The following is a 23,891-nucleotide window of genomic DNA, read 5'->3' on the forward strand; positions in this document are numbered from 1 at the left end:
GCGTATTCGAGCCCTGTTTGAACCCGTTTCGAGGCCGTCGTCGGTCGTGAAGAGAATGTCGGCGAGTGCGAAGTTGGCTTGGTCAGCTTTGTCGTGAGCGACTCGCGCCAGACGAGGCAAGCGCTATCAGGACAGCTTCACAGACGTCTACTGACCACGGCCATGCACGCAGAAACCCCCGCAATGGCCGCCGCCGCTTCTCCCAATCCTCATCTCCTCACGCCCGTTGAGGACGCCCTCCTCGCCCTCGCACCCGCGCCAGAGGGCAGTTCGGCAGTCGTACGAAGCGCATGTACAGCTGAGCCAACAGACGCACTCACCTCCCCGCTCGCACGCCGCCTCTTCCACCTCGAACGCGACCCTTCCTCTCACAAGCTCAGTGTCGGCGTGCGGTATCCGGCGGAAGGATGGGCAGCGGAGGAACAGGTGGACGTGCTGGCAGCTGCTGTGGCGGCGCTCCATGCGTACGCCCAGGTCAATTGGACGGGACCCTCGCTCGCCCTCTCCCCTCTCGAGCTGTTCTCTCCCGACGAGGTCGCGGCGACAGGCGCGACAGACGCCGAGCTGAACGACCGAGCGATCGACGAGCTTGCGCTGGGCGGCGAACCGGTCTACCACTTGTCGAAGAAGACGACGTTCGCCTACCTCGCCCTGCAACTCTTCGGACTCGTCCCTTCGCCTTTCTCGCTCTCATCCGCCTCGTCTTCCGCCGCGAAACCCCACGGACCCGCATGGACGCTCGAGAGCGTCAAGATCTGGCGGCTGCGAGCCGGGATCATGTGGCTCCGGATCCTCGACGAACCCGTCCCTCTCCCCTCGTTCATCCAATCCGACGCCCACGCCCTCCGACACACTCTTCCCGCCCATTCCCCGGCCCGCGCCAGCCTCACTCTCACCCTCTCGCTCCTCGCTAGCTTACTGAGCCGGTCTAGCCCGCACTCGACGGCGCAGAAGGAGGCGACGGTGTTTGCGAAAGAGGCGGCGAAGGATGCGGGATTGGAGTGGGAGTTGACGGGCAGGATGGGCAAGCGGACCAAGTGGCAGATTGACGAGAAGACGCAGTTGGTCGTCCTTGCGAGGGATGCAACGTCCGCATCGAAGAAGAAGGAGGACAAGGAGGTGGATGCGACGGCGGCCAGGATCCCCGAGATGCTTGCGCTGAACGACGACACTTTGCTCGAGCGGACGTCCTACACCGACGCAGCACCCGCCACCTCGTCCGACTTGGCCGCCCTCGACCCGTCCGACCAGCCGTCCATCTCTCCCTTCTCGCAATCCGTCCTCCTCTCGCTCTCGCTCGCCACCCTGCCCGCCCCAACCTCCCTTATGCACCTCTCCTCCGACGTCCTCTCGACCTCGCAAATCTCCGCCTTTGTCGACCGCGTCCTCGGCGACCCGCAAAACTGGTCCGTCCACTCGATGGCGCTCCTCCTCCGCTGCCGAGCCGAAGCAGGCCGGTCGCGCACCGTCGAGCGCGGAGTCCTCCAGATGCAGGCGCTCGTCGACCAGCTCAAGGACGGCTCGCCGACCGAGGTGTCGGCCATCTCGTCGGCCGTCAAAGCCGAAGACATGGCTTCGGCGCGGGACCGGCTCGCGCAGTTCCATGCCCTTGCGCTCCCCCCTGCATGGGAGATGGAGCGCGAGCTCGCCGTACGATACATGTCGCTCGGGATCGTCAAGTCCGCACTCGAGATCTTTACCCGCCTCGAGATGTGGGAGGAAGTCGCGCGGTGCTGGATGACGCTTGAGCGGCCGGACCGCGGAGTCGACATCATTCGCGAGTTGCTCGAGGGACGCAAGGCCGAGTCGGACGTCGTGATGAACGACCGCAAGGGCGATGGGGCGCGCAGGTTCAAGGGCGGCGAGAAGCGCGAGGCCAAGCTTTGGTGCACGCTGGGCGAGCTCGAGCGCAAGCCCGAGCACTACGAGAAGGCGTGGGAGGTTTCGGGTCACTCGTCGAGCCGCGCACAGCGGTCGCTCGGCGCCGTCTACTTCTCGCGCAACGAGTACGACAAGGCGCGCGAGTCGTTGCGGCTCGCACTCGCCATCAACCCGCTCTTCCCGCGCACGTGGTTCATGCTCGGGTGCTGCGAGATGCGCCTCGAGGACTGGAAGGGCGCGCAGGAGGCCTTCTCGCGATGTGTCGGGCTCGATGGCGAAGACGCCGAGAGCTGGTCGAACCTCGCGAGCTGCCACTTGCGGCGGGGCGAGATTGAAGGTGACAAGCGGGCGGACGGCGAGGCGGACGAGGAGCAGGACGATGCGGGACTCGACGAGGAGGAGGACCAGCGGGATGACGGAGAGCGTGAGGCGGTCGTCAAGCTGCCGTTCTCGCGGAAACGCACGGCGTTCCAGTGCCTGCGCCAAGCGATCAAGTACTCGTACGACTCGTGGCGCCTGTGGTACAACTACATGGTCGTGGCGATGGATGTTGGCGAGCTGAGCGAGGCGTGCCGCGCGCTCGACCGGATGGTGGTCATGCGGATCGAGAAGGACGGCGAAGCGGCTGTCGACCTCGAGGTGTTGGAGAAGCTCGTCGACGCCGTCACCCGCGCCGACTCTGAGGCGACCATCGACGCGGGCGAGCGTGCCGTCAATCCGAACGAGGGCAAGGGACTGTACCGACCCGTCGAGCACCTCTTGACGCACACGATCCTCCCGCACGTCTCAAACTCGCCTCGAGTATTCCTCGCACACGCACGGCTGCTCCTCTGGGCGCAAGACTACGCCGGCGCGCTCGATGCACACTTGAAGGCCTACCGCGCAGCAGTGGTCAACAACCCGAATGTCGCGCACGACCGGACGGCGTTCCGCGAGGCGGTCGAGCAGGTCGAGACGGTCGTGTCGATGCTGGAGAACCTCGGGCCGAAGGACGGCAAGGATGGCGCGGTCGTCGCCAAGGACTGGAAGTTCCAGGCGCGGTCGCTCGTGCGGACGTTCTTGGGACGGACGAGGGAGTCGTTCGAGGATGAGCCAGAGTATGCGCGATTGAAGGAGCTGCAGCAGGAGTTGCGGTAGACTCGGCGGGATCTCACACTAGAACGCAATGCTAGACTTGTTGCGACATTCTCAGGGCTCTATTGCGTCTAGTCCGGTGTCTACTTCCTCCGCGCGATGAAGAGATCGGTCGTGTAGTCGTACTCGAAGGTGCCGGCCTTCTCGTCGACCCACTTCTTGCCCTCGCCGCGCTTCAGGATCTCGCGCAGCTTCGTCTCAAACTTGGCGCGCTCGTCGTCCGACAAGGCGGTGATGTAGCTCTTGCTGTGAGACACGCGAGACAGCGGTCGTCAGCCGCCGAGGACGACCAACGAAAGCGAAAAGCGCGCGCCCGACTCACCTGAACACCCTATCGATGGCCCCCTGCTCCGTGACCTCCTTCATCCACTTGTACTCCCTCTTGGTCATCTCGCCAAACATCTCCCAGTACGAAGGCTCGTCCCACATCGATTTCCAGAGGCCCAGACGATATTGAGGACTCCCCGCTTCGAATTGCTCGTACGCGTCGCGCAGTTGAGCGATCCAGGGGACGGAGCGGTCTTCGAGGTTCCAGATCAAGCACCAGGGGGCGGAGGGGCGGAGGATGCGTGCGATGGAGCGCACGGCGGGGAGCGGGTTCGAGCCGGTCCAGTGGAAGGCCTGCAGTGCGAGAGGTCAGCGAAGAGCTGCGAGAGCAGTGAGACTGAGCGAACCTGCGCGCAGACGACCTGCCAAGCGCAAAACAACGTCAGTCTCAGCGGAAGGACAGTCCCCGAAGAGCGCGACGCACCATATCCGCCGCTCCGCTCTCAACCGGCACATCCTCAAACGTCCCGTCCACACACTCGACCTCCACTCCTCCCTCGTCCACCTTCTCGCCCTTCCCAGCCCACTCAAACGCCCCGCCAAGCGTCGCCTTCTCGAAGCCCTCTCTCATCCCCTCACTCGGCTCGACACACACAACCTTCTTCACTTTCGCCGGGGTGTCAGGGTGCGAGAGCAAGGCGCGAGTGAAGAGTCCTGTTCCGGCGCCTAGTTCGACGATGGTTGCGCGGTCCGACGGCGAAGAGGGAGTCGGCAGGGTCGAGAGGATGTCTGAAATTGCGGCGGGTGGGTAGGAAGGGCGGGCGCGGTCGTAGAGACCTGAGGCGCCTGTGTGGCCGAACGTATAGCGTTAGCTAGAGTTGAGCGTGGTGGAGAGGATGAGGGGAGGGAGACGGACCGGATTTGGAGAAGTTCTCCTTGGCAAAGGTCGTGTGGGCCGGTTCGCTCGCTGCGGTAGATGACATACTTCTCTGTGCTAGTCTGTACGTCGTCGCTATGCCTCGCGAGAGCTGTGTACGAGCAGGGAGGATAGCCGAAGATGAGAAAGTGGGGAGGAGCGGACGGCGTGCGAGGACTGCGAGCGAGCGTGCGGCGGGTCCAGTCGTGCGTAGCATGCACAGACTGAAGCTCTGGAGCGGGAGAGAGAGCAAAGGACGAGGTGAAGCGACGAGGAGGAGGACAACCAGCAACGACTCGTTCGACTTGCTCTCGGCCGACTCAAAGTTGACTCACGGAAGTAAAGTGGGACGCATTCTATTCGTAGCAACAAACCACGCCATCGTACAAGTCCACGCGCTGCCTTGATCCCGCAAGCTGCGGCCGCAAACTCACCGCAAGACGACGCCCATCCCGCGCAGTGCGAGGTAGGCTTGTACGACTGCCGGCTGGAACGAGGGCGAGCGGATGAGTTCGAAGATCGAGGGGGAGTGGTAGCGCAGGAGGGTGCGTGGGTCGACGTATTTCGCCTGTGGGAGCGAGGACGGGGGTACGGAGAAGTGGGTCAGCGTTCCTCCAAACGAATCGGTCGAGCGAGGGGTGTCAGGGAGAGTTCACGACGTCTCCCTTCGCAGAAATCGAGCCGGAGGAAACGCACCTCGAGACCAGTGATGTCGCAGTACCGCTTCTGCGGCATCAGCGACGGAGTCGCTTCGATTGAGACGACTGCATGGACGACCCGTCAGCGCGATCAACTTCAGCTGCCGTCAAGCCCATGCGCTCGCAGCCTAGGCGCAAGCGAAAGAACGAGACGAAGGAAAAGCAGTCGCGCGAACGCACAGCTGACCACCTCGTCCTCTCGCTCCTCGTCTTCCGCATCCGTCTCTGCCGCCGTCTCTCCCCTCTCCTGCCGTAGCCGTCTGCGCTCCTCCCTCTGCTCCCTCCGCTTGCGCACCTCCTCATCCACCCTCTCCCTCTCGAGCGTCAAAATCTGCTTGAGCGTCTTGTTTCGCTTACCGGGTCCGCCGGGCGCACTGTGACGCGTGTAGTGGGGGTTCTTGAAGGGTTTTGGAGTCGAGGCGAAGGAGAATTGGGTGGCCGTGTACTGTGAGACGAGGAGGACGAGTCAGTGTCTAGAGCGCACTCGCAAACTTGGACGGTTCCAGCGATGCAAGAGTGCTCCACAGTCACACTGAAGCCACTCGCACGGCGCCCTGAGCGAGCGAGCGGGCGCAAGACTGACTTGACCGGCTAGGGAAGATGAGGACGACTGCTGCGACGTCGACGCCGTGAGCGGGTACGACCTGCATAGTGGGTGATCCAGAGTCAGTTGTGAGTCTACTCCAGCAAGAACGAGCCCGACTCGCATGGTTGAGTGCGTGGTTCGTGGTCGAGTTGCTCCTCTCCCTCGTCGCAATGGCTCACCTCGACCCTCTGCCGCACGAGCTCGCCCAGCTAGCCTCGAAGCAGTCACTCGCACTCTCGCACGACCTCGCAACCCTCGACGAGCTCATCGCGCGCCTCTCGCGCGCCAGAGACCGCCTCGACCCCCACTCGTCACCCGACGACGCACACTCGCTCGCAGAGAGCACCGTGGCGGATGAGCTGTTGCAGTTGAGCTCGTATGTCAAGAACACGGCGTACAGGGACGCGGACAAGGCCCACAAGGAGTGGAGCAGCGCCGTGAGCAGGCTCGGAAAGACTGTCGACAAGGTGCGTCCGCGAGGCGTGCCGCTGGGCATCTGCGGGCTGTTGCACGGTCACAGCGTGATCATCTGACATCCACTCCACGCCCGCAGAAATTCAGCGGCCCGCCCGCTCCACTGTTCCCGCCCGCACCCGTTCCCGCAACTCCCTCTCCCTCGACTTTCTCTCCTTTCTCCTCCTTCCCTCACTTCGCTGCCTCCTCCACCACACCGACACCCGTCTCCTCCACCCCATCCGACCCGACGCCCTTCGCCTCTCCCTCAGCGCACTCCGCCCTAAACTCCACAATCGCAACACACCTCGCTCGCTCCGGCTCGTTCGAGACGCTCGATACGTTCCTCCGTGAGTCGGGGACAGCAAGACCGCCTGAGTTGAGCGACGAGGTCGTGCAGAATTTGAAGGAGCTGAGAGAGGTCGTGGAGGATGTGAGGAGGGGGAAAGTGCAACGGGCGTTGGAGTGGGTTGCGAAGGCTCAGGCGGAGGAGGAGGCACGCGAGGGTGGAGGAGTACCTGGCGAAGCGGACGGGCTGGAGGAACTGGAGTACCGCTTGCGGAAGGAGGAGTTTGTGCGTATCGTGTTGGCGGGGGAGGCGGAGGCTGCGACGAAGCGCGAGGCTGCGATGGTGGGCGAGCCAGAACACGCCGGTGACGCGGCGATGGACACGGACGAGGCGCCTCCACCTGCTGGCTTCGGTCGCCGCAAGTCGTCCGTCCTCTCGACCACATCGTCCCTCTCGCTCGTCCGGCAACCTCCCTCTGCCCTTCCCGGTCCCGCGCCCCCTACGCACGTTCAACACGCACTCTCCAACGGCGGCCTTCACTTCCGGCGCTTTATCGCCTCCTCCTCTCACCCCTCGCGCGCAACCGAAATCTGCGCCCTCTTCACCAGCACGATGTACCTGCCGCTCTCTCGTCTCGCCTCGACGCCCTACGCACCCATCTACGCTCCTTACCTCCTCCCTCCTCCCGCCGTTCCAAGTCCAACTGAATCCTTGCTCGCGCTCTTTACATCCCTCTTCCTCGCCCGCCTGCCACACAAACTCCCTCGCGACGGTCCGCTCAAGGTCGTTACGGACGTGGGTGGGTCAGGAGCGTTGGCGAAGATTATGAAAGTGCGAGCGGTGATGAAGGAGAAGAAGACCGAGTGGAGCGCGGTGGGCGAACTTCCCGTGCGTCCTGTCCCTCATTTTCCCTCTCCTCGCTGACGCTCGCCCCTGGCGCAGGTCGAGATCCCCCTCCCCCTCTCCTACCGCTTCCACTCGATCTTCTCGTGCCCCGTCTCGAAAGAACAGTCGACGCCGCAGAACCCGCCGATGCTCCTTCCGTGCGGACACGTCATTGCGAGGGAGAGCCTGGTCAGGCTCGCGAGGGGGACGCCGTGAGTCCAACTTCCTGGTCGCTTGGGCAGTGTTCGCCGGGAACGGCGCGGAGCTGGTCATGGTTAGCTTCGAGACCATGAACTGACAACTTTGCCCGTTCGCTCGCTCACTTGCAGAACCCTCAAATGCCCCTACTGCCCGGTGGTCTCACACTTCAACTCGTGCGTGCGCGTCTACTTCTGATGCAGCCTCTCGCCCGCCCACTCGATCCCTTGTACCGATTCTCTTGCATTTGGCTTTCCTGCCCGTGTCGTACTTCTCCGCACTTTTGCATTGTCCACGTCTCTATCGCACAACAACAACAGGACTACCCGTTCAGAGACACGATGAGGCAGGGGCCTAGTGGTCCTCCTCCGCTTCGCCCGGACAGTTTGCCTCGAGGTCGGCTCGGTCGTCGTACTGGCAGCCGCACCAGAGGCAGTAGCTGCGCACAAACGGTAGGGTCAGTACGAGGTGCGTAAGTGAAAGAACGGGGATGACGGACTTGTACTTGTTGCGGAGGTAGGTGAGCGTGAGGGCGAGGCGGGTGCGGACCTGCGCGTCCCCGCGTCAGCGAACACAGAGAAGGATAGACTGAGAGCGCACGCACATCGTAGGAGAACCACTCGGCCTCTTCCTCGACATCCTGCACCGTCCGCTCGCCTGCGGGAACCTGCTGCCTCGCCGCACTCTCCGCCTCCTCGTCCTCCGTCTCGACAACCGTCGCGCTGACGCCCGTCTCGTACGCCAAGTCTCCCCTTCCCTTCTTGCCCCTCGGCACCTCGTCCTCCACCTTGGCGCCAAACAAGCTCTCCGCCTTCTTCACATCCTCCTCGTCGCTTTCAACCTCCTTGTCGACCCTCTCAAACAGCCTCCTCCTGTTCTTCCTCTCCTCGTCGCGCTCCACCTCCTCCGGGTCCCTCCACATCGGACTATCCTCGATCCCGGCTCTCCGATCCAATTCCTCGCATGTCCTCCGCGCAGAACGCAAGAGCCCGAATGCGCGGCGGTCGTCCATTGTTGAGCGGAGGCGAGAGAGGTAGCCTTCTAGGTCTGGGAGCGGGAGGGAAGCGTAGTGCGCGTCTCGTGCGTAGGTTGCAGCGGCGGAGGAGGAGGAGGGCGCGGAGAGGTAGGGGAGGAAGCGCTTTGGCTGGGGGACGCCGAGTCCGGTGCGGCCTGTCATTGAGAGCATTAGTGTGAGGGACTCGTCGTGCAAGAGAGAGGAGCAGCGCACCTGTCCGCATCTCAAACTTGATCGGTTCCGTTCGTGCGGTCGAGGTCGACGGAGCGGGACTCCCTTCCGCGCTCGAGCCCGTCTCAGCTCCGACAGGCGTGAAAGCAGCCTTTGTGAAGCCCAGCCCTCCCCGCGAGCCCGTCGAGCCGATGCCTCCTCCTCCTGACGCAACTTCGTCGGGAGTCGAGGTGCCAGAGTCGCTCTTCCTGCCCAGCGCCTCGCCCGGCTTGAAGCCCATCTTGCTGTGAGCACACAAGAGAGTCAGTGAGGTCCCACGAGAGCCAACGCAGGCAGACGGACCTCATCATCCTGAACGCCTTGCTCTCCCCTCCTCGCTCCTCGTCCTCCTTCGCGCGCTGGATCAAGTCCGTCCTGAGCCCAACCTCGCGCTTCTCCTCCTCCAGCTGCTTGCGACTCTTCGCGCGCCCCTTCTCCTCCGACTCGATGAGCTTGCGCTTCCGACGGTCTTGGTACGAGAGCGGGGCTGATGAAGTCGAGGGCGTGTCGACGAGGAAGCGCGGGTCGTCGAAGTCGACGTCAGAGTCGGACAAGGACATGGTGAGGAGCGCTGGCGGGGCGAGCGGAGCCAAGGAAGCGGAAGTGGAGTGAAGAGTGGGAGGAAGAGCCTCTCGTGGCTGTGAGGAAGGTTTGCTGTCGGACACTCTCGCAGGAAGGGGGTTCGAGGGGACCCGGGACGGTCTCAGTGACGTTCTTACGAGGTCTATTGCGACGGAAACCCGAAAGACCGCCTCAGCCGTACCGAACCTCGCGATCCTCCTCGCGGAACCAGCTGCGGGCGATACTTCCTTCGTCAGTCCCCTCCTCTTCCAGCTCGGGGAAGCGCGCACGCACTCATCCATAGTCCTATTCTCCTCTTCTGTCGCAAAATTGACGATGACGCTCTTGCTCTGCGTGTACGAACGATACGCCTCGTGGCCGTTCTCGCGGCCGACGCCAGAGTTCTTGTAGCCGCCCCAGGGAGACGAGGGGTCGTTGCGGTGGTGCGTGTTGACCTGCAAGAGTTACGTCAGCAGAGAAGGGAGAGAAAGCGGAGAGCGAACCGCACCCAGACGAGGCCATGCTCGAGAGCGTTCGAGACGCGGATCGCCTGTGCGCCGTCGCGAGTCCAGATGGCGCTGCCTGTGGTGAGATCGATAACAGCTATCAGCTCTGTCTCGCTCGATGAAGACAACAGCCGAACAGCCTGCGAGAGCACGACGCACCCAGCCCATACTCTGAATCGTTCGCCAGCTTGATTGCCTCTCCCTCCGTTTCGAACGGGACAATGACGAGTACCGGACCGAAAGCTTCTTCGCGCCATATCCGCAGCTTGGCCGCGTCGACAGTCGAAGTTCCGGTGATCAGCGTGGCAGGGTAGAAGTAGCTGCGACGGCGTCAAGAGGCGTCAGCTCCGTCGGAACATCGAGAGACCGACTCGTCAGACGCACCCCGCGGACAGGTCATGTCCATCCAGCCCGCTCTTCCCCTTCATCCTCTTTCCTCCGCAGACGATCCTCGCGCCCTCCTCCTTCGCCGACTCTACCAACTCCTCCACGATCCCGAGTTGTTTCGCCGAGATGATTGGACCCATCATCGACGACTTGTTGAAAGGCGAGCCGATGCGGGAGGTGATGCTTGCGCATTTGGCGGAGAGGAGCGAGAGGAACGAGTCAAAGATGGGTTGCTGGACGATGATGCGGGTGCCTGCGTAGGTGTACTCGTCAGCTCGCTCCTACACTGCCAACGAGAGCGTTTTGATGGAAGAGAATTCAGCGAAGCGCAATGTCGTGAAGAGGCGGAACTGACCTGCGACGCAAGTCTGGCCCGAGGCGATAAACGAAGCGAAGGCGACGCCGTTCACCGCGATCTCAAGATCCGTGTTGGCTGCGTGGCACCGCGATGGTCAACAGCTCAGTCGCCGCGACCGAGACGCTCGACAACAAGCCAGTTCCGCTCGACGACGCACCGAAGACGACGATCGGCGCCTTCCCGCCCAGCTCAGCCGTATAGCTCGTCAAGTTCCGTCCGACAATCTCGCCGATAGCCCGCCCGCCTGTCGTCCCGCCTGTCAAGTCGACCTTCTTGATGCGCGGATCCGAGACGAGCGCTTTGCCGGTTGTGAGGCCGTAGCCGGGCAGAACGGAGAGGACGCCGTCGGGGACTGTGCGGAAGGCGTCAGCGGAAGCAGGGGAGAGCGAAGGAGGAAGAGGAGCGCACGACCGGCGGACTGGGCGATTTTGGCGAGCTCAAGCGTGCTGAGCGGCGCGAGTTCCGAGGGCTTGAGGATGACTGCGGATCGTGAACAGCGTCAGTGTCGTCTCCTCTGTCGTGGGAAAGAGCGAGTCTAACCCGAGTTGCCAGCCGCAAGTGCGAACGCTGCAAAGCGCCATTGTCAGCGTCCAGTCGCAACTTGTTGCCAGCGGACCGCGTTACGCACCAAGCTTCTTGATCGAGATGAGCAGCGGGTGGTTGAACGACGAGACGAGCGCGCAGACGCCGAGCGGTTCGCGCCGAACGTAGTTGAGGAGGTTCCCTCGAACAGGTTGCGTCGAGCCTTCTTCCGTTCGTGCGAGTGCGGCGGCGTAGTCGAACCACTCGTGCAAACGGCCGAGCTGGGTCGACATCTCGCGATAGGGTCTGAACACGCCAAGATTCAGTTAACGGTCAAGGTCGACGAGGACGGGCAGGCTCACCGCCCTGTCTGCTTGCTCTCCAGCACCGCCAGGTCCTTCACCTTTGCCTGGAACTGCCTCGAGATCTCCGAGAGCTGCGCAACGCGAAAGTGAGCAAGTCCTCCGCTCCGCAAGCAGACGAAGCGGTACCCACGACAGCCGCCCTGTCCGCCGGCGCCTTCCGACTCCATGTGCCAGCGTCGAACACTCTCTGCGCCTCCGTGATGGCCTCTGCGACCTGCTCGGGCGAGGCGGCGTCGCAGTGGGCGATGATCTCGCCTGTCGCCGGGTCCTCGATGGGGATGCTGGGTCATCGGGAGTGGCGGGGGCGGCCAAGGTGAAAGATCGGAGCATGTGTGTAGCGTCGAGCACATCTAGAAGGTCAGCGCAGATGCTAAAACCGCGGGATGAGGACGACAAGGTCAAGTGGGGGGAAACGCACCGCTCCGCCTGTCCCTGCACTTCCTTGCCCGCCAGCCAGATGGGATAGCTCTCCTTGACGGTGTACGACATGCTGTAGTAGCAGCTAGGCCTGCGAAGGCGTGAGCGAGAGAGGAGGACGAGGGAAAGAGAGATACGGCCGAGCCGAGATAGCGGGCGACGCATGCAGGCAGCGGAACGGCCATTTGAGGTCGAAATGATGCGATACAGACTGCAAACGACGGGAGGAACTACGACCGAGAGGGAGGAGAGAGGAAATCCCAGAGTTGAATCGGAAAGACAACAAGAGTTGAGCGGAACCACGAGGACGGAGGCATTCTAGAGACGCTGGAGAGGACGCCGTCTACTTGGGGACGGGAGGGTAGTCGATCTCGTCGAGGTAGTAGGCTGCGGGAGGAGCGGGAGTCAGCCGAGCTCGAAAAAGTCGGGGACGAGGATTCCGCTTACCAGTGTCGCCGCCCTCGAGCTCCGTCTTGCTCCAGCCATTGCCGAGCCACGCTGTGGAAATACGCAGGCGTCAGCGGAATGCGAAGCGGAAGAACGGAGGATGCGACGCACCGAGGCGGTTCTTGTTCGAGCGCGTGTACTCGAAGTCTTCCCACCGCGGGTTTTCGATCGTCTTGATGGCATGCAACGCCGACCCAGGCCATAATGCTGTTACGGGTCCCTCTTTTTTGAGGAGCGCGCGAACAGGCGCCATAACGTCAGCGGAAGGTTGGGAGCGTCGCAGGCGAGGAAAACGCACCCTCCAAGCCCCGCTTGTACCATGAGCGGCCTGAGAACGCGGGACGGGCATCAGTTCAGTCTCTTCAATGTGCAACGAGCGCGAGAGCAACGCGGATTGACGTTGGAACGAAGGTGTACAGCGGAATGAGGAGAGGAAGCGGAGGAGAGGACTATTGACTCACACTTCGTCGAGAACACGGTCTTCTGGAAGTAGGTGTGGACGTATTCCTGCCAGTCTGCGGACATTCACAGCGTTAGCCGTCGGTGAAGCGAAGGGAGCATCCAAGCGGAACATACCGTTAACAGCCTCTTGCTTCGCGGCCATTGTAATAACGTTCTCACAGACCATCTTGCCGAGACACTTGACGATGTAGTCAACCTCTTTCTCAAACACGACGAGGAGCGAGCCCGACCCTGCAAGGACGGAAGGATCAGCTATGACACCTGCCGCTTGAAGCCAAGCAGTTCTGCACGTACCGAGCGAGCTGTTCGGGCCATTGATGATGAACTGTGGGCGAGCACACAAGTCAGCAAGCTAGAAGCAATCAATGCGAAGCGAAGACGAGACTCACGTAGTTGGGGTGGTCGGGTCCGATAAACATCGACAGATACGACGAGGGAATGTCCTCCCACAGGTCTCGGACGTCGCTGCCATTCTTGCCGACAATCGGGACGCGCGGGCGGAACGACGTGTCGAAACTGTCCGAGCACAGGCGGAGAACGAGGTCAGCCTCAAATCTTCGCAGGAGGGGAAGGAAAGCGGAACGCACCCAGTAGCCGAGACGATCGTGTCGTACTCGCGGTGCTTGCCGTCGGTGGTCTCGATGCCAGTCTCGGTGATGCGCTTGATGCCGGTCGAGACAAAGTCGACGTTGTCGCTCGTGAGCGCCTCGAGGTAGCCTGGTCCGGGGGTCAAGCTGTGCGACGACGAAGGCAAGGCTCAGCGCTTCACGTGAGGTAGACGAGACTCGGGATGAAGGCCCGATGAGAAGGCTCCGAGACGCACCGACGGCAGCCAACCGCGAAAGTCGGGATGAAGACCTTGGCGATCTCGGGCTTGGTCTCGAGCTTCTTCTCCACTGCAAAGCGTACAGATCGTCAGCGCTGCCATGCGAGCATACCGAGGCGAGAGAAGCATGAACGCACTGAGCTCGCGGAAGGCGGCAACGGCGCCAGTCTGCAACTCGCTGCCCTTGAGGGTAACGCCGTGGACCGCATTAAGCTGCGACGAGACGAACAAATCGTCAGCAAAACACTCGCACGCGAAGAAGCACACCGCAACGCACCTCCTTCTCCATCGACTTGCGGAACTCGTGGTAGTAAGCCGGGTCCTTCTCGAACCGCTCCTTCTCCTCCTCGGTGAAGGTGTAGTTGTTCGCGTCAGGCTTGCGCTTGAGGAGCTCGGTCGAGGCGAAAGGCGTGGCGATCCAGGCGGAACCGCGGACGTAGTTGTCGACACGCTTGGCGTGAGGCTGGAGGGCGGGGACGATCTGGATCGCGGAGGATCCCTGCGAGTCGCGACGAGGAGCATGAATGCGTGCTACGAGGCCTCGACCAAGCGAGTCGAACGCACCGAGCCGATCACAGCAACCGTCTTGTCCTTCTCGTCCTCGGCCTTGGTCTCGTAAGCCGCCGAGTGAAGGAGCCGGCCCTGTACATCGGTCGGCATCGTTAGCTTCAAGTCCATGGACAGAGCAAGAAGACCAGCACGCACCTTGAACTCCTTGATGCCCGGAATGTTGGGCCAGTCCCACCTCGACAGACCACCCATTCCCTGAATGACCGCATCGACAACCGCCTCCTTCTCGCCGACCTTGTTCTCCTTCTCGTCGACAATGTCGAACGAGAGGTGCCACTGAGAGGTCTTGTGGTTCCACTTGGCGGCGGTGAGCTTGTGACCGAAGCGGAGGAAGCGCTCGAGCTTGTACTTGGCCGAGACGCGCTGGAGGTAGGCGAGGATCTCGCGGCCTGAGGCGTAGAAGTTGGTCCAGCGGTGCTGCGTGGGGAAGAGTGTGAGCGGCAGGCGCGAGAAGTCTCGGAAGAGAGGCGAGCGTACGTTGGGCTCAAAGGTCAAGCTGTAGCAGTGTGCGGGGATCTGCGAGAGCAACAGAGCGTTAGTCACGCGCGTTCATGAACGTACGAAAGCGCCGAGCGGAACGGACGTCGCAGCAAAGGCCAGGGTAGCTGCAAAGTGCGGAGGAAGCCATGTCAGCGCTCCGCGCTGCAAACGGCTGGAGTCTCGCGCGAAGAAGTGAACGCACTTGTTCTCAAACCAGGTACCGCCGACGCTGTGGTTCTTCTCAAAGATGTCGAGCTCGACGTGGTCCTTGAGGTGTTGGTCGATGCGGATACCGGCGATGATGCCTGAGAAGCCCGCTCCGACTGCGCACACGCACCACGGAGTCAGTTCATGCGTTAAAGGAGGAAAAGTCGCGCGCCAACGCACTCATGGCGACCTTCAACTTGCGACCCGACTCGCCGACCGGGTGGTCCTCGAGGACGAACGGGGCAGAGTCGAGTCCGCGCGGGAGACCGGTGAGGGGGTCGAGGTCGATGCTGATCCTGCATGGGAGCGAAGGAGGGTGAGCGATGCGTAGTGGCCGCGCAAAGGCGGAGCGGAGGAGAGGAAGATGGGTGGGGGAGAGTCAAGCGTACATGGTGTGCGTGTAGGATCAGGCAAGGTGAGGATGAAGCGAGGGAACAAGAGGAGAGAAGAGAGCGAGCGCAGACGCGGGGTGAGCGAGCAACGAGGGCGGAAGTTGGACGGTCGGGTGGAGTGCGATGGCCCTCGACGGCGGAAGTTGATGCTCCGGGGACCCGCGGCGGCGACGCGCGCGAGGTCCCGGCCTCCGCGATAGAACCGACTCGTTCACAGACGTCGCCAAAAGGCAGGTCCCCCTTCAAGCGGATGCTCATGTCGTGTACATCTGCAGCACCTGCGAAAGGCCAGCGAAGGAGCGAACGGCGAGCGCGACGAGGCAAACTTGTCGAAAGAGGAAGGTCAAACCGTCGAAGTTGTCTTCCTCTTGTTGGTCCTCCTTCTCGTCGCCGTTCCTCCTTCCGCCTGGACAGCCTCGCCGTTCTTCTGCGTGCGTCGTCGACGAGGGGGGATGCCGATCGCGCACTTGTCCCGACCGCAAGAAGCGGAGCCGGATTTGGGCGGAAGATGCGCTCCGTCCATGCGCAACAAAGCGCTGTCACAATCCGCGAACATAGTCGATGGGAACCGCGAGGTAGCCCACCCTTCAAGTAATGATGAGCGGAAGGAAGCTCGTCTTGACGTTGTCGGCGACGAGGTTGGCCGACGAGGTAGGTTTTGGACAGTTGAGGGCTTGGGGTGTTTGAGAGGCGTAGCAGTGTTAAAGGGGAGGACGACGGCACACCAAGGGATGGCGTGAAGCGGTCTGTACGCGAGAAGGGATGAGGTAGCGGATCCGACGGATTGCAGCGTAAAAGATGGCAACGACACAGAGTAGTATGATACAGCAGGCTTCCAAGCAACAGACGAAAGCCACGCTCACAGATTGATCGCCATGTCGACAGCGTACCCGCGAACGCGCATGAGGACGCACAGGCGGTAGTGCCACCTGCACAGCTCGGTATCCGGATAGTCGCTCTCGTCGTCTTCCTTCGAGACGCGCATGTCCGCGCGTGCGTACGACTTGCCGTGGAGTTGAGCAGCCTCGTCATCCATGTAGTCGAAGCAGTGGAAGAAGTAGCGGCCGTTCTGTAGCCAGTCGTTAAAGGTCAACGTCCCTTCCCTCCTCGCAGCCGATGCCAGATGTCGCAGACTCACCTGGTAGTGCATCGACCAGACGTAGCGGTCTGACCTGTGCAGGTTGGGCGAGAGGAGCAGACCGAAGGCGACTTCGTACGGTGCGGCGGTACCGAGCAGCTTTTCGTACACCTGGAGAGGAAAACTCGGGTCAGTACAGCCATAGCGGGCAATCCTGACAGCAACAAACATCGGTGCGGGCGGCGGGAACGAGGTGTGCGGCATCGCAATTTTCTCCGCGCTTGAAGCTGAACGGGCAGAACCCGTCGCGGATCAAAAGCCTCTCGCGGAAGTTGCTCTGCAAGCGGCGGGACGTGGTCAGTTGGCAGTTCCTCTGGCGATCAGGACTTCGTCGAACAACTCGCCTGGTCATCCGTTTGGCGAGAGGGCTCACTCTCTGTCTGGTCATCCAAGTCGACGTAGCCTGGCGGTGCGCTGCCAGGCGAGTGCACGCTTTCGGGACCACGCGCCTCCTTGAAGGCAACTCCAGGGTTGGCTGTATGGTCAGGCCGGGGTAGTCAGCACAAAGTGGACGGACGAGCGCAGCCTGAACGCACCTGGAACGAAGCGGTACAGCGCCTCTTTCGGCTCCTTCTCGAGATCGAGCGCCTCGTCGATATTGGCCGAATCGCGCAAAACTCCTTCTCCTTCGACAAGCATCTGCGCGACCTCCTGCACGAAGCGCAAGGTGTTGTCGCCGCCGAGACGGATGAAGTCGAGCGGGATCTTGATCTGGAGGGCGAGCTCGTCCGGGAACGAGACCGTGAGGCATTCCTGACGCGGCCAGAGCCTCCACAGGGGCACGTAGACCTCCTCGTTAGCGTCGGGCGCCATGGACAGCGAGGTCGACGAGGTGGTCGTCGTCAGACAGTGGGCAAGTGTGCGACGGCGCCGGAGCTTCGTGCGAGCGCGCCAGCAAGGTTATGCGGACAGCAGACACTTGTCCCAGCAGAGCAAAGCAGCCCAAGTGCACACAGAGCGGTGAGGGCGTTGTGGAAGGACGGAAGATTAGATGGCAGACCTGATTAGGCCTGATTAGCACGTAACCGCAAGCTGCCGCCCCCGATAGCCAACTCTCTTCCAAGCTGTTGTTCTCAAGCGGCGCAGCGAATCTTTACAATGTCCCATCATCGCTACTACGCGCCTAGTCCGTCTCCATCCGCGCCTCACCCTGCGCCTCACCCTCCGCCGCTCCTTCGCCAGCAACAGCCGTCGCCTGCCTCGCCGGTGCCGCCGCTTCGTCCTTCGGCTCCAGCCTGCTCAAGTACGGCTCGAGCGCGTCGCCTTCGAGGATGTGGAACGTCGTCAGCGCGGGCTTCTTGCCGCCTGTCGCGGTCGACGCGGGGAGGACGCTGGTCGTAGGAGGAGGTGCGTCGCTCGTCTGCTGGTCATCGCCGGACGACGCAGCCGAGGTTGTCGGAGCGAGTCCGACGATTCCCACACTCGTATTCAACCCACTCAACTCCTTGTCCTGCTGCAACGTCTCCCTAAGCGCCCTCAGTCCGTGTATGACGAGTTCGTCGAGCGAGGCGGAGGGGAAAGTCTCAAAATTGGCTTCGAGGTAGGTCTTGGCGGATTGGGAGCGCGCGCCGATCGAGAGGGCGTGGTAAGAGAGGCAGGAGCCTGACGGGGTGAACTCGTACAGGTGAGGGCCTTGGTCCTGCGCGAAAGCGAGCGTCAGCGAGTACTGATCGTCTACCACGACGCCACATCTTGCTGAAAGGCAGCACGAGAAGGTCGCGAAGGGCGAGCGAGACTCACATCGTAACCGGCGACAAGCAATCCAACACCATACGGCCTCTTCCCGTAGTGCTGCGTGTTGATCTGCGCCTCTACACTCGTCCCACTCGTCAACACCGGGAGAGGAGAATGCCGGAGAGAGGGGACGCACTGTCCGCGATCGAGCTGACGATGCGCGAGATGGGCAGGGGACGGTTGTAGAGCATGCGGGAGGACATGGCTTGCGTGCGCATGAAGTTGCTGTGCGCAGGACATTCCACATCAGTGAGCACGTGTTCTCGCCTGAGCGAGAACAGAGCGCCAGAAGGGAAACGGGGGGACGCACGAGAGGACCCTCGCGTCGGACGTCAATCCCGCAATCGCGACACCGATATGGTCATCGATGCGAATCAGCTTCTTTTGATAACTCGCCAACTCGCCCGTCGAACGCTGTTTCCACCAAGCCGTCAGCCGGGAATTGCGAGCTGGAAGGAGAGGGAAACGCACCTTGAGACCGAGGAGGACGACATGGGTGTCTGATCGCAGGCCGACGCAGGCTGAGCCTTGCTTGACTGCTTCGAGGGCGTACTCGACCTGTATGTCCGGGTTGACGCGTCAGCTCGCCGTGCGGAGGGAAGAGGAGGTTGAGGGCGGACGAACCTGGTGCAGCCGGCCTTGCGGCGAGAAGGTCGAGTTGTCGTTGTCGTAGGTGTTGCGGTGCATAGTTCACGACAGGCGGGAGAAAGATGGAGAGAAGGGAAAGGGAGCTGCCGTGATGAGAAGGGGAGAACAAGGTCAGCAGCGAGTTCTGGGACCGCGTGGCAGCCTGCGTGCGCTCCAGACGCCTGCAAAGAACACCTCGAGCGAGCTATTTAATGCTCCAACAGCCCTCGTTCCTTCGCTCTCCTCGACACCTCCCCGCCTCATCATCGCCAGTCCTCCCAACCGAACCGCCCGCTCCAGCGCCGCCCCATCGCCTCCACCTTTAGCCTTCCATCACAGCTATTGCATGCACAGCGCGCGAGCTTACCAGGCGCGGGTTGAGGGAGCGAAGTCGGAGGTGTGGTGCGCTGACGACGAGTTGGGCGGGTGAAGCGAGACAACGAAGCAATGCGGCGAGTTCAGGCGGAGTGTGCTAGTCCCGTTGACAAGCTAGAAGTATCCTGGGCCTGTTCTGCAGCGAAGGCGAGCGGTGAGGTTTCGTGAGCGCGAGAGCGAGATGAGGAGGAGCTGGTCCGCTCAACTCGCACCAAGTAAGGCTTGGACGGTCTAGTAAATCACGTTACACACTAATACATCGCTCTAGTCAGCTCACGCCTCGTCCCGAGCGAAAGGCAGCGACCTTCCCTCGTCGCTCTCATCTCTCCAAGCTCACTCTCCCACTCTCCGCTCCTCACAGCTAGACAGAGCCCACGATGCGCCCGCTCACCGAATCAGAAACCAAAGCGCTCTTCAGCAAACTCGCCAACTACCTCGGGCCCAACCTAGTCCACCTGGTCGACACTCCGGACGATGTGCGTTCCGACTCAATTCTCGCGCTTGGGGCTTGATGGTTGGGTTGTTGGGCGTGGCATACGGGTAGAGGGGACTGCGGGACTTGGTCTGGGTGCTGGCGGGCAGCCTGGGTGCGGTAGGGACGGAGGACGGGTCGTTGAGCGAGGTCGAGGCTGTGCTCAGCTCGAGACGGGCGGCGGGGAGGGACATGACGGGCCGGGTCAGCGCGACTCACAGGCGTAGTTCGAACCGGGCTAGAAGGAGCGGCGACCTTGACTTGGTCAACGGGGGAAAGGGCGGGACTTTCTTCAAGGAAGGGCGGGTTGCGTTCTTGCGCTTCAGGGACATATGACAGATGGTGCGGCAGGGTGAAGATGAGCGGTATGCGTGGAAGAGTCCTTCGCCAGATCGGGATGAGCGGGATGAGGACAGCTTTCGGGGCGGCATTTCTCGCTGGCTTAAGAGGAATCGCTTCAGGGTGCTCTTCCTGAGCCTTCGGCCGACGTTGGGACGGTTCACCTTCTGTTTGAGGGGGAGTACGACTCCTGGCGCTTTTTAGCAAATTCGCTTCTAAAGCAGCTCGACCCGCAGGTCATTTCCCTTCATCCAAAAAATGTACTAACACCCGTCTCCCTCCCCCTCACAGCCCCACGTCTTCCGCCTTCACCGCTCTCGCGTCTACTACATCCGCGAATCCCTCATCCGACACGCGATCTCGGTCCCTCGCGCAAACCTTATCTCGCTCGGCGTGTGTCTGGGAAAGTTTAGCAAGACGGAGAAGTTTAGGTTGCATGTGACGGCGCTGGATGTGCTTGGGCGGTGGGCGAAACATAAGGTGCGTTCAGTGGTGTACTCGGTTCGAGGCGACGAGAACTGAGGATTTCCTTCTCCCCTTTCTTGACTCCTCATCGTACGTTCGCCCGCCCGCCTGCTTCGTCCGCATCGCTTCTCCATCGCTTCGTCTCGCCTTCACCTTCTCCCCGCTCCGGACTGCACCTGCGCCTATATCTTTCGATTCTCCCGCCGACTTGCCGACTCTCCGCCGTCCTCCCTTATTCCCCGTCGACTCACTCGCTCCACTTCCACCGTCTCTTTCTCTCCCTGGTGCCTCGAACGCCCTCCCGGGACGCAGGTCTGGATCAAGCCGAACGGCGAGATGCCCTTCCTCTACGGCAACCACGTCGTCAAAGCGCACATCGGCAAGACCTCTGAAGACATCACAGAGCACCAAGGCGTCGTCATCTACTCGATGAACGACATCCCGCTCGGTTTCGGAGTGACGGCGAGGAGCACGGTTGATACGAGGAAGGTCGACCCGACTAGTATTGTCGTCTTCAACCAGGCGTGAGTCCCGGAATTTTCGCGTTGTCGTGACAGCTCATTGCACGTTGAGCATTGGCGCTGACGTTCATTGCGCATCCGACTCGCAGCGATGTCGGAGAGTACTTGCGTGACGAGGTACGCTCAGCCCTTCTCGTTCTCGCACTGAGGGCGTTCTCGCAACATCTCGCTGACGCGCACTTGGTATGCGCCCGCAGGACACCCTCTTCTAGACATCCCGCTCTCCTCCTTCGCCTCTCGCTCTCGGTCACCTCCCTCTCCCGTCGCTTCCCGGGTTCCTCTCGGTCTGGTTGCTCGTATCGCACGCACACCCATGTTGTCACTTCATAGCTCCTCCCTCTCCTGGTCGCTGCTGCAACCCTTCCATCGAGCGTACGCGATCCCTCCGTGAGCGGCCTCTCGTCCGCGCGAGCCGTTCGACTGCTCCGCTCTTCGGGCGCGATATCAGGGAGCTGAGACGACGCGCGTGGGTACTGTCGTGGATGGTGGTACGGCAGGAGTCGGGATGAGGTCGACGGAGGCGAGGCCAGGCGGATCAGGCGGGCCGGTTTGGCTAGGTCTGGCTCGAGGAGGGTCAGTCTCTTCTGCTGATAACCGCAAGCACGCAAAGAGGATAACGCACCGCTTCGATTCCCCAATCTCGTGCACTTCAGCAGCGGCTCGTCGGGGGAAGCTGGCTTGCGGTTGTCGAGGCGTTGTTTTCGTCGAACTTCGGCAGGGAAGGGCGACTTGAGTGAAGACTTCTGTCGTCGGAGGGGTCTCACGAGGTCGCAAGCGAGTACTGTAGACGCTGCGGTCCAAAAAGGTCAGGCTGGACGCAGAAACTCGACAGCGAGCGGACGGGCGACGCACCTGGGCAGATTGCTCTCTTCAAGCATTCGTCGCGCACTCCGCTCACACGAACCCACCCACCTCGCCCTCCGCAAACCTCGCTCCCTCCTCGCCCGTCTCAAACCCCTCGAACCCTGCCAGTCCCTCGTCAAACCCCGTCTCGCGACCGCCCAACCCCTCAACCTGCCACCGCTCAATATTGAACGCCCTATCCGTCCACCCCCTCTCCACATCCAGCGCATCACGTCCAACCGCCTCCCGACCCGCCAACCTCGACTCCTCAACCCCTACAGCCCGGGGCGGTCCAAACACAGCCGGCGTCTCGTACATCCATTCGTCGCGTTCTGCTTCGTCAAGCATCTTGCGGAGGTAGTCGATCGCCCGTGATTGGGCTTCGTCGACGTCGATGTCGACGTCGGTTGGAGGGACTGGTGCGCGAATTCGAGAGGGGATGTCTTTCCACCCGAATCCTGGATCCGGCGTCGTGCTCGGCGGCGAAGCAGAGAGGAACTCTAGTGCTCGCGCCTCTACGTCTGCGTACGGAGCGCCCGCGAGCGAGTCGACGACGGAAGAGGAGGTGGTGCTGCTTGCTCCGGGGGAGGGAGGGTGCGCGAAGGAGGGGTCGAAGGGATCTAGTGGGTCTGCAGAGGCGGAGAGGGCTGGCGAGGCGCCGGGCGAGAAGTACGAGTTGGCTTCGAGCGGGTTGGGTGATGAGGGGTCGTGGTGAGACGGGTCGGGTGTGGACATGGTGTGGGTGCGTGTGTAACTTTGTGAGGTCTACCGACCCAGCAGCGGCACCAGCAGAGCCCAGGAGACACGGTGAGCTGAAGAGGGAGAGCGTCAAGAGCAGTTCGCAGGCGACGACAGCAAAGAGGCCGCTCTCAGCTCGAGCAGCCTGGCGTGTGCTGGCTGGAACGTAGACACCTCAGCAGAACCGGACTCGCGAGAGGAGCTGAGTGCGAAGTGAAGTTGCAGGAGTGCGAGAGAGCGAGGAGGAGAGGAGAAGTGATTCGAAGAGCTGCCAGATGTGGAGTAAGGGAGAGGGGGCGCTAGTCGGTGTGTAGAGCTCGAGGGTGTGTCGACGCGAAAAGAGGAGAGGCGAGGGGTGTGAAGGGAAGGGGAAGAGCACAACGAGCGAAGAAGTAATGACAGACAAGGACCTGCGCGACTCATGAGAGCGCAGAGGGGTGGGATAAGAGGTAAGGAAGAAGATGGTGATACAACGAACGGAACCGTTTCAACGAGTTCAGACAAGGACAGCCTAGAAGGGCATCTCGTTCTCCGACCCGAGGGTCGACGACTGTCCGAGTCCCGAGGGCTTCTTCTGCGCCGCGCCGTTGCCGGACTGTTGTTGCTGCTGCTGCTGGGCTTGGAAGGACGACGAGAGCGAGAGAGGCTTGCCCCTGTGCGCGCGTAGAGGACTTGTCAGTTCCGCTCGCTCGCATTATCGACCTCGACGCGCGGCGACTCGGCAATGCGCCTTGTGATCGCACGTCGGAAAAGCAAGGAGAGAGCGAAGCGGGGGAACGCACTTGGTAAAGTGCCGCTGCTTGCTCTGCGCGAGCTTCTTGGTGCAGGGCGAGACCATGGCGTCCGTGGGGGAGTGGAAGGCGCCGCTGTTGGGTGCGCCGAGTGCCATTCAAGGTAGAGGGTGGGGGGAAATTGCGGAGATCCACATAGCAGAGGCGGCGAAGTTCGGAGGGACGACGAGGAAGGTGACGAGGAGGCGAAGGTCGGTGGGCGTGACGAAGGTGGTGGGGACACAGAACAAGCACAGACCGATCGAATTGCGGCGTCGGAGAGGGACGGGCGTGCAAGGAGCGCAGGAAACGACGTTGGTCAGCCGCAATTCACCAAGTTGAACGATCCGTCCTCGCCGACCTGCGCGCGCCCACACCACCACGAGACGAAGCGCGCACTCACCCAGCCTGTGCCATCTTCTTCATGAGGAAGCTCTTTGCGCCGAGCGGCTGCTGCTGGTTTTGGTTGGGTTGCTGCTGGTGCATGGGCTGGATGGACTCGGTGGACGCGGTCGAGTGCGACGAGTGCGCGGGCGAGGCGGTGGTGATCTCGAAGGTGGGTGCAGACATGGCTGTGTGTGTTTTGTGAGCGTCTAGAAGCGTGAAGAGCAGAAGGGAGAGGAAAGTTGAATGAAGGTTCGCCCAGCGAAAGGCAAAGACGAAGAGTCCCCCTGTCAGCAGCCGCCTTCTCTCGCTTGCGGCCATCCTGCACGACTGATTGGACTTCGCAAGGCATTCATCAAGCTCTGCAAGCCCTTGTCGCTGCGCCAGTCCAGCTTCAAGCGAGGGAGACCGCCTCGTCGTCGAGCAAGCAACAGCTCTTGCACTCGTCCACTC

At 61.9% G+C, this 23,891-nt stretch overlaps 12 protein-coding genes across 12 annotated transcripts; 3 read left to right on the plus strand and 9 right to left on the minus strand.

Annotated features, from left to right (window-relative positions):
• Nucleotides 1-183: 183 nt before the first annotated feature.
• RHTO_06719 (TPR repeat containing protein) lies at nucleotides 184-3,018 on the plus strand (the record flags this gene model as incomplete). The annotated part of the gene is made up of 1 exon (XM_016420378.1): nucleotides 184-3,018. One exon carries the CDS (start codon nucleotides 184-186, stop codon nucleotides 3,016-3,018), a length of 2,835 nt encoding a protein of 944 aa, XP_016274779.1.
• Nucleotides 3,019-3,098: 80 nt separating this feature from the next.
• On the minus strand, nucleotides 3,099-4,265 carry RHTO_06720 (methyltransferase type 11; the record flags this gene model as incomplete). The annotated part of the gene is made up of 5 exons (XM_016420379.1): nucleotides 3,099-3,261; nucleotides 3,338-3,636; nucleotides 3,690-3,704; nucleotides 3,767-4,128; nucleotides 4,199-4,265. The coding sequence occupies 5 exons, from the start codon at nucleotides 4,263-4,265 to the stop codon at nucleotides 3,099-3,101; spliced, it is 906 nt and encodes a 301-aa protein (XP_016274780.1).
• Nucleotides 4,266-4,628: 363 nt separating this feature from the next.
• RHTO_06721 (nucleus protein) lies at nucleotides 4,629-5,605 on the minus strand (the record flags this gene model as incomplete). The annotated part of the gene is made up of 4 exons (XM_016420380.1): nucleotides 4,629-4,766; nucleotides 4,895-4,962; nucleotides 5,077-5,341; nucleotides 5,480-5,605. 4 exons carry the CDS (start codon nucleotides 5,603-5,605, stop codon nucleotides 4,629-4,631), a joined length of 597 nt encoding a protein of 198 aa, XP_016274781.1.
• Nucleotides 5,606-5,652: 47 nt separating this feature from the next.
• On the plus strand, nucleotides 5,653-7,505 carry RHTO_06722 (regulator of gluconeogenesis; the record flags this gene model as incomplete). Its single annotated transcript, XM_016420381.1, has 4 exons — nucleotides 5,653-5,949; nucleotides 6,036-7,112; nucleotides 7,167-7,321; nucleotides 7,439-7,505. The coding sequence occupies 4 exons, from the start codon at nucleotides 5,653-5,655 to the stop codon at nucleotides 7,503-7,505; spliced, it is 1,596 nt and encodes a 531-aa protein (XP_016274782.1).
• A 156-nt stretch (nucleotides 7,506-7,661) lies between these two features.
• Nucleotides 7,662-9,092, minus strand: RHTO_06723 (coiled-coil domain-containing protein 75-like protein; the record flags this gene model as incomplete). The annotated part of the gene is made up of 5 exons (XM_016420382.1): nucleotides 7,662-7,746; nucleotides 7,807-7,856; nucleotides 7,912-8,477; nucleotides 8,536-8,777; nucleotides 8,836-9,092. The coding sequence occupies 5 exons, from the start codon at nucleotides 9,090-9,092 to the stop codon at nucleotides 7,662-7,664; spliced, it is 1,200 nt and encodes a 399-aa protein (XP_016274783.1).
• Nucleotides 9,093-9,285: 193 nt separating this feature from the next.
• RHTO_06724 (aldehyde dehydrogenase) lies at nucleotides 9,286-11,720 on the minus strand (the record flags this gene model as incomplete). The annotated part of the gene is made up of 13 exons (XM_016420383.1): nucleotides 9,286-9,325; nucleotides 9,388-9,548; nucleotides 9,602-9,675; nucleotides 9,759-9,919; nucleotides 9,984-10,239; nucleotides 10,342-10,419; nucleotides 10,502-10,696; nucleotides 10,753-10,824; nucleotides 10,885-10,911; nucleotides 10,973-11,172; nucleotides 11,229-11,302; nucleotides 11,362-11,512; nucleotides 11,650-11,720. The coding sequence occupies 13 exons, from the start codon at nucleotides 11,718-11,720 to the stop codon at nucleotides 9,286-9,288; spliced, it is 1,560 nt and encodes a 519-aa protein (XP_016274784.1).
• A 271-nt stretch (nucleotides 11,721-11,991) lies between these two features.
• RHTO_06725 (flavin-binding monooxygenase) lies at nucleotides 11,992-15,031 on the minus strand (the record flags this gene model as incomplete). The annotated part of the gene is made up of 19 exons (XM_016420384.1): nucleotides 11,992-12,035; nucleotides 12,096-12,146; nucleotides 12,207-12,317; nucleotides 12,394-12,423; nucleotides 12,557-12,610; nucleotides 12,672-12,788; nucleotides 12,852-12,882; nucleotides 12,947-13,073; nucleotides 13,145-13,291; nucleotides 13,381-13,453; nucleotides 13,521-13,596; nucleotides 13,661-13,882; nucleotides 13,948-14,025; nucleotides 14,089-14,370; nucleotides 14,431-14,469; nucleotides 14,537-14,558; nucleotides 14,636-14,756; nucleotides 14,821-14,936; nucleotides 15,030-15,031. Coding segments are annotated over 19 exons (1,743 nt in total).
• An 860-nt stretch (nucleotides 15,032-15,891) lies between these two features.
• RHTO_06726 (uncharacterized protein) lies at nucleotides 15,892-16,983 on the minus strand (the record flags this gene model as incomplete). The annotated part of the gene is made up of 5 exons (XM_016420385.1): nucleotides 15,892-16,101; nucleotides 16,171-16,281; nucleotides 16,340-16,447; nucleotides 16,515-16,645; nucleotides 16,707-16,983. 5 exons carry the CDS (start codon nucleotides 16,981-16,983, stop codon nucleotides 15,892-15,894), a joined length of 837 nt encoding a protein of 278 aa, XP_016274786.1.
• A 310-nt stretch (nucleotides 16,984-17,293) lies between these two features.
• RHTO_06727 (20S proteasome subunit alpha 6) lies at nucleotides 17,294-18,591 on the minus strand (the record flags this gene model as incomplete). The annotated part of the gene is made up of 6 exons (XM_016420386.1): nucleotides 17,294-17,809; nucleotides 17,911-17,981; nucleotides 18,041-18,129; nucleotides 18,215-18,318; nucleotides 18,376-18,462; nucleotides 18,529-18,591. The coding sequence occupies 6 exons, from the start codon at nucleotides 18,589-18,591 to the stop codon at nucleotides 17,294-17,296; spliced, it is 930 nt and encodes a 309-aa protein (XP_016274787.1).
• A 692-nt stretch (nucleotides 18,592-19,283) lies between these two features.
• On the plus strand, nucleotides 19,284-20,915 carry RHTO_06728 (60S ribosome subunit biogenesis protein NIP7; the record flags this gene model as incomplete). The annotated part of the gene is made up of 5 exons (XM_016420387.1): nucleotides 19,284-19,382; nucleotides 20,009-20,197; nucleotides 20,495-20,706; nucleotides 20,793-20,820; nucleotides 20,901-20,915. The coding sequence occupies 5 exons, from the start codon at nucleotides 19,284-19,286 to the stop codon at nucleotides 20,913-20,915; spliced, it is 543 nt and encodes a 180-aa protein (XP_016274788.1).
• A 232-nt stretch (nucleotides 20,916-21,147) lies between these two features.
• On the minus strand, nucleotides 21,148-22,281 carry RHTO_06729 (uncharacterized protein; the record flags this gene model as incomplete). The annotated part of the gene is made up of 4 exons (XM_016420388.1): nucleotides 21,148-21,262; nucleotides 21,326-21,493; nucleotides 21,556-21,571; nucleotides 21,612-22,281. The coding sequence occupies 4 exons, from the start codon at nucleotides 22,279-22,281 to the stop codon at nucleotides 21,148-21,150; spliced, it is 969 nt and encodes a 322-aa protein (XP_016274789.1).
• A 514-nt stretch (nucleotides 22,282-22,795) lies between these two features.
• On the minus strand, nucleotides 22,796-23,624 carry RHTO_06730 (Spo12 family protein; the record flags this gene model as incomplete). Its single annotated transcript, XM_016420389.1, has 3 exons — nucleotides 22,796-22,937; nucleotides 23,067-23,150; nucleotides 23,458-23,624. 3 exons carry the CDS (start codon nucleotides 23,622-23,624, stop codon nucleotides 22,796-22,798), a joined length of 393 nt encoding a protein of 130 aa, XP_016274790.1.
• Nucleotides 23,625-23,891: the final 267 nt, after the last annotated feature.

The sequence above is a fragment of the Rhodotorula toruloides genome (genome assembly GCF_000320785.1).
Source record: "Rhodotorula toruloides NP11 unplaced genomic scaffold Scaffold5, whole genome shotgun sequence".
In the NCBI taxonomy this organism is placed as follows: Eukaryota; Fungi; Basidiomycota; class Microbotryomycetes; order Sporidiobolales; family Sporidiobolaceae; genus Rhodotorula; species Rhodotorula toruloides.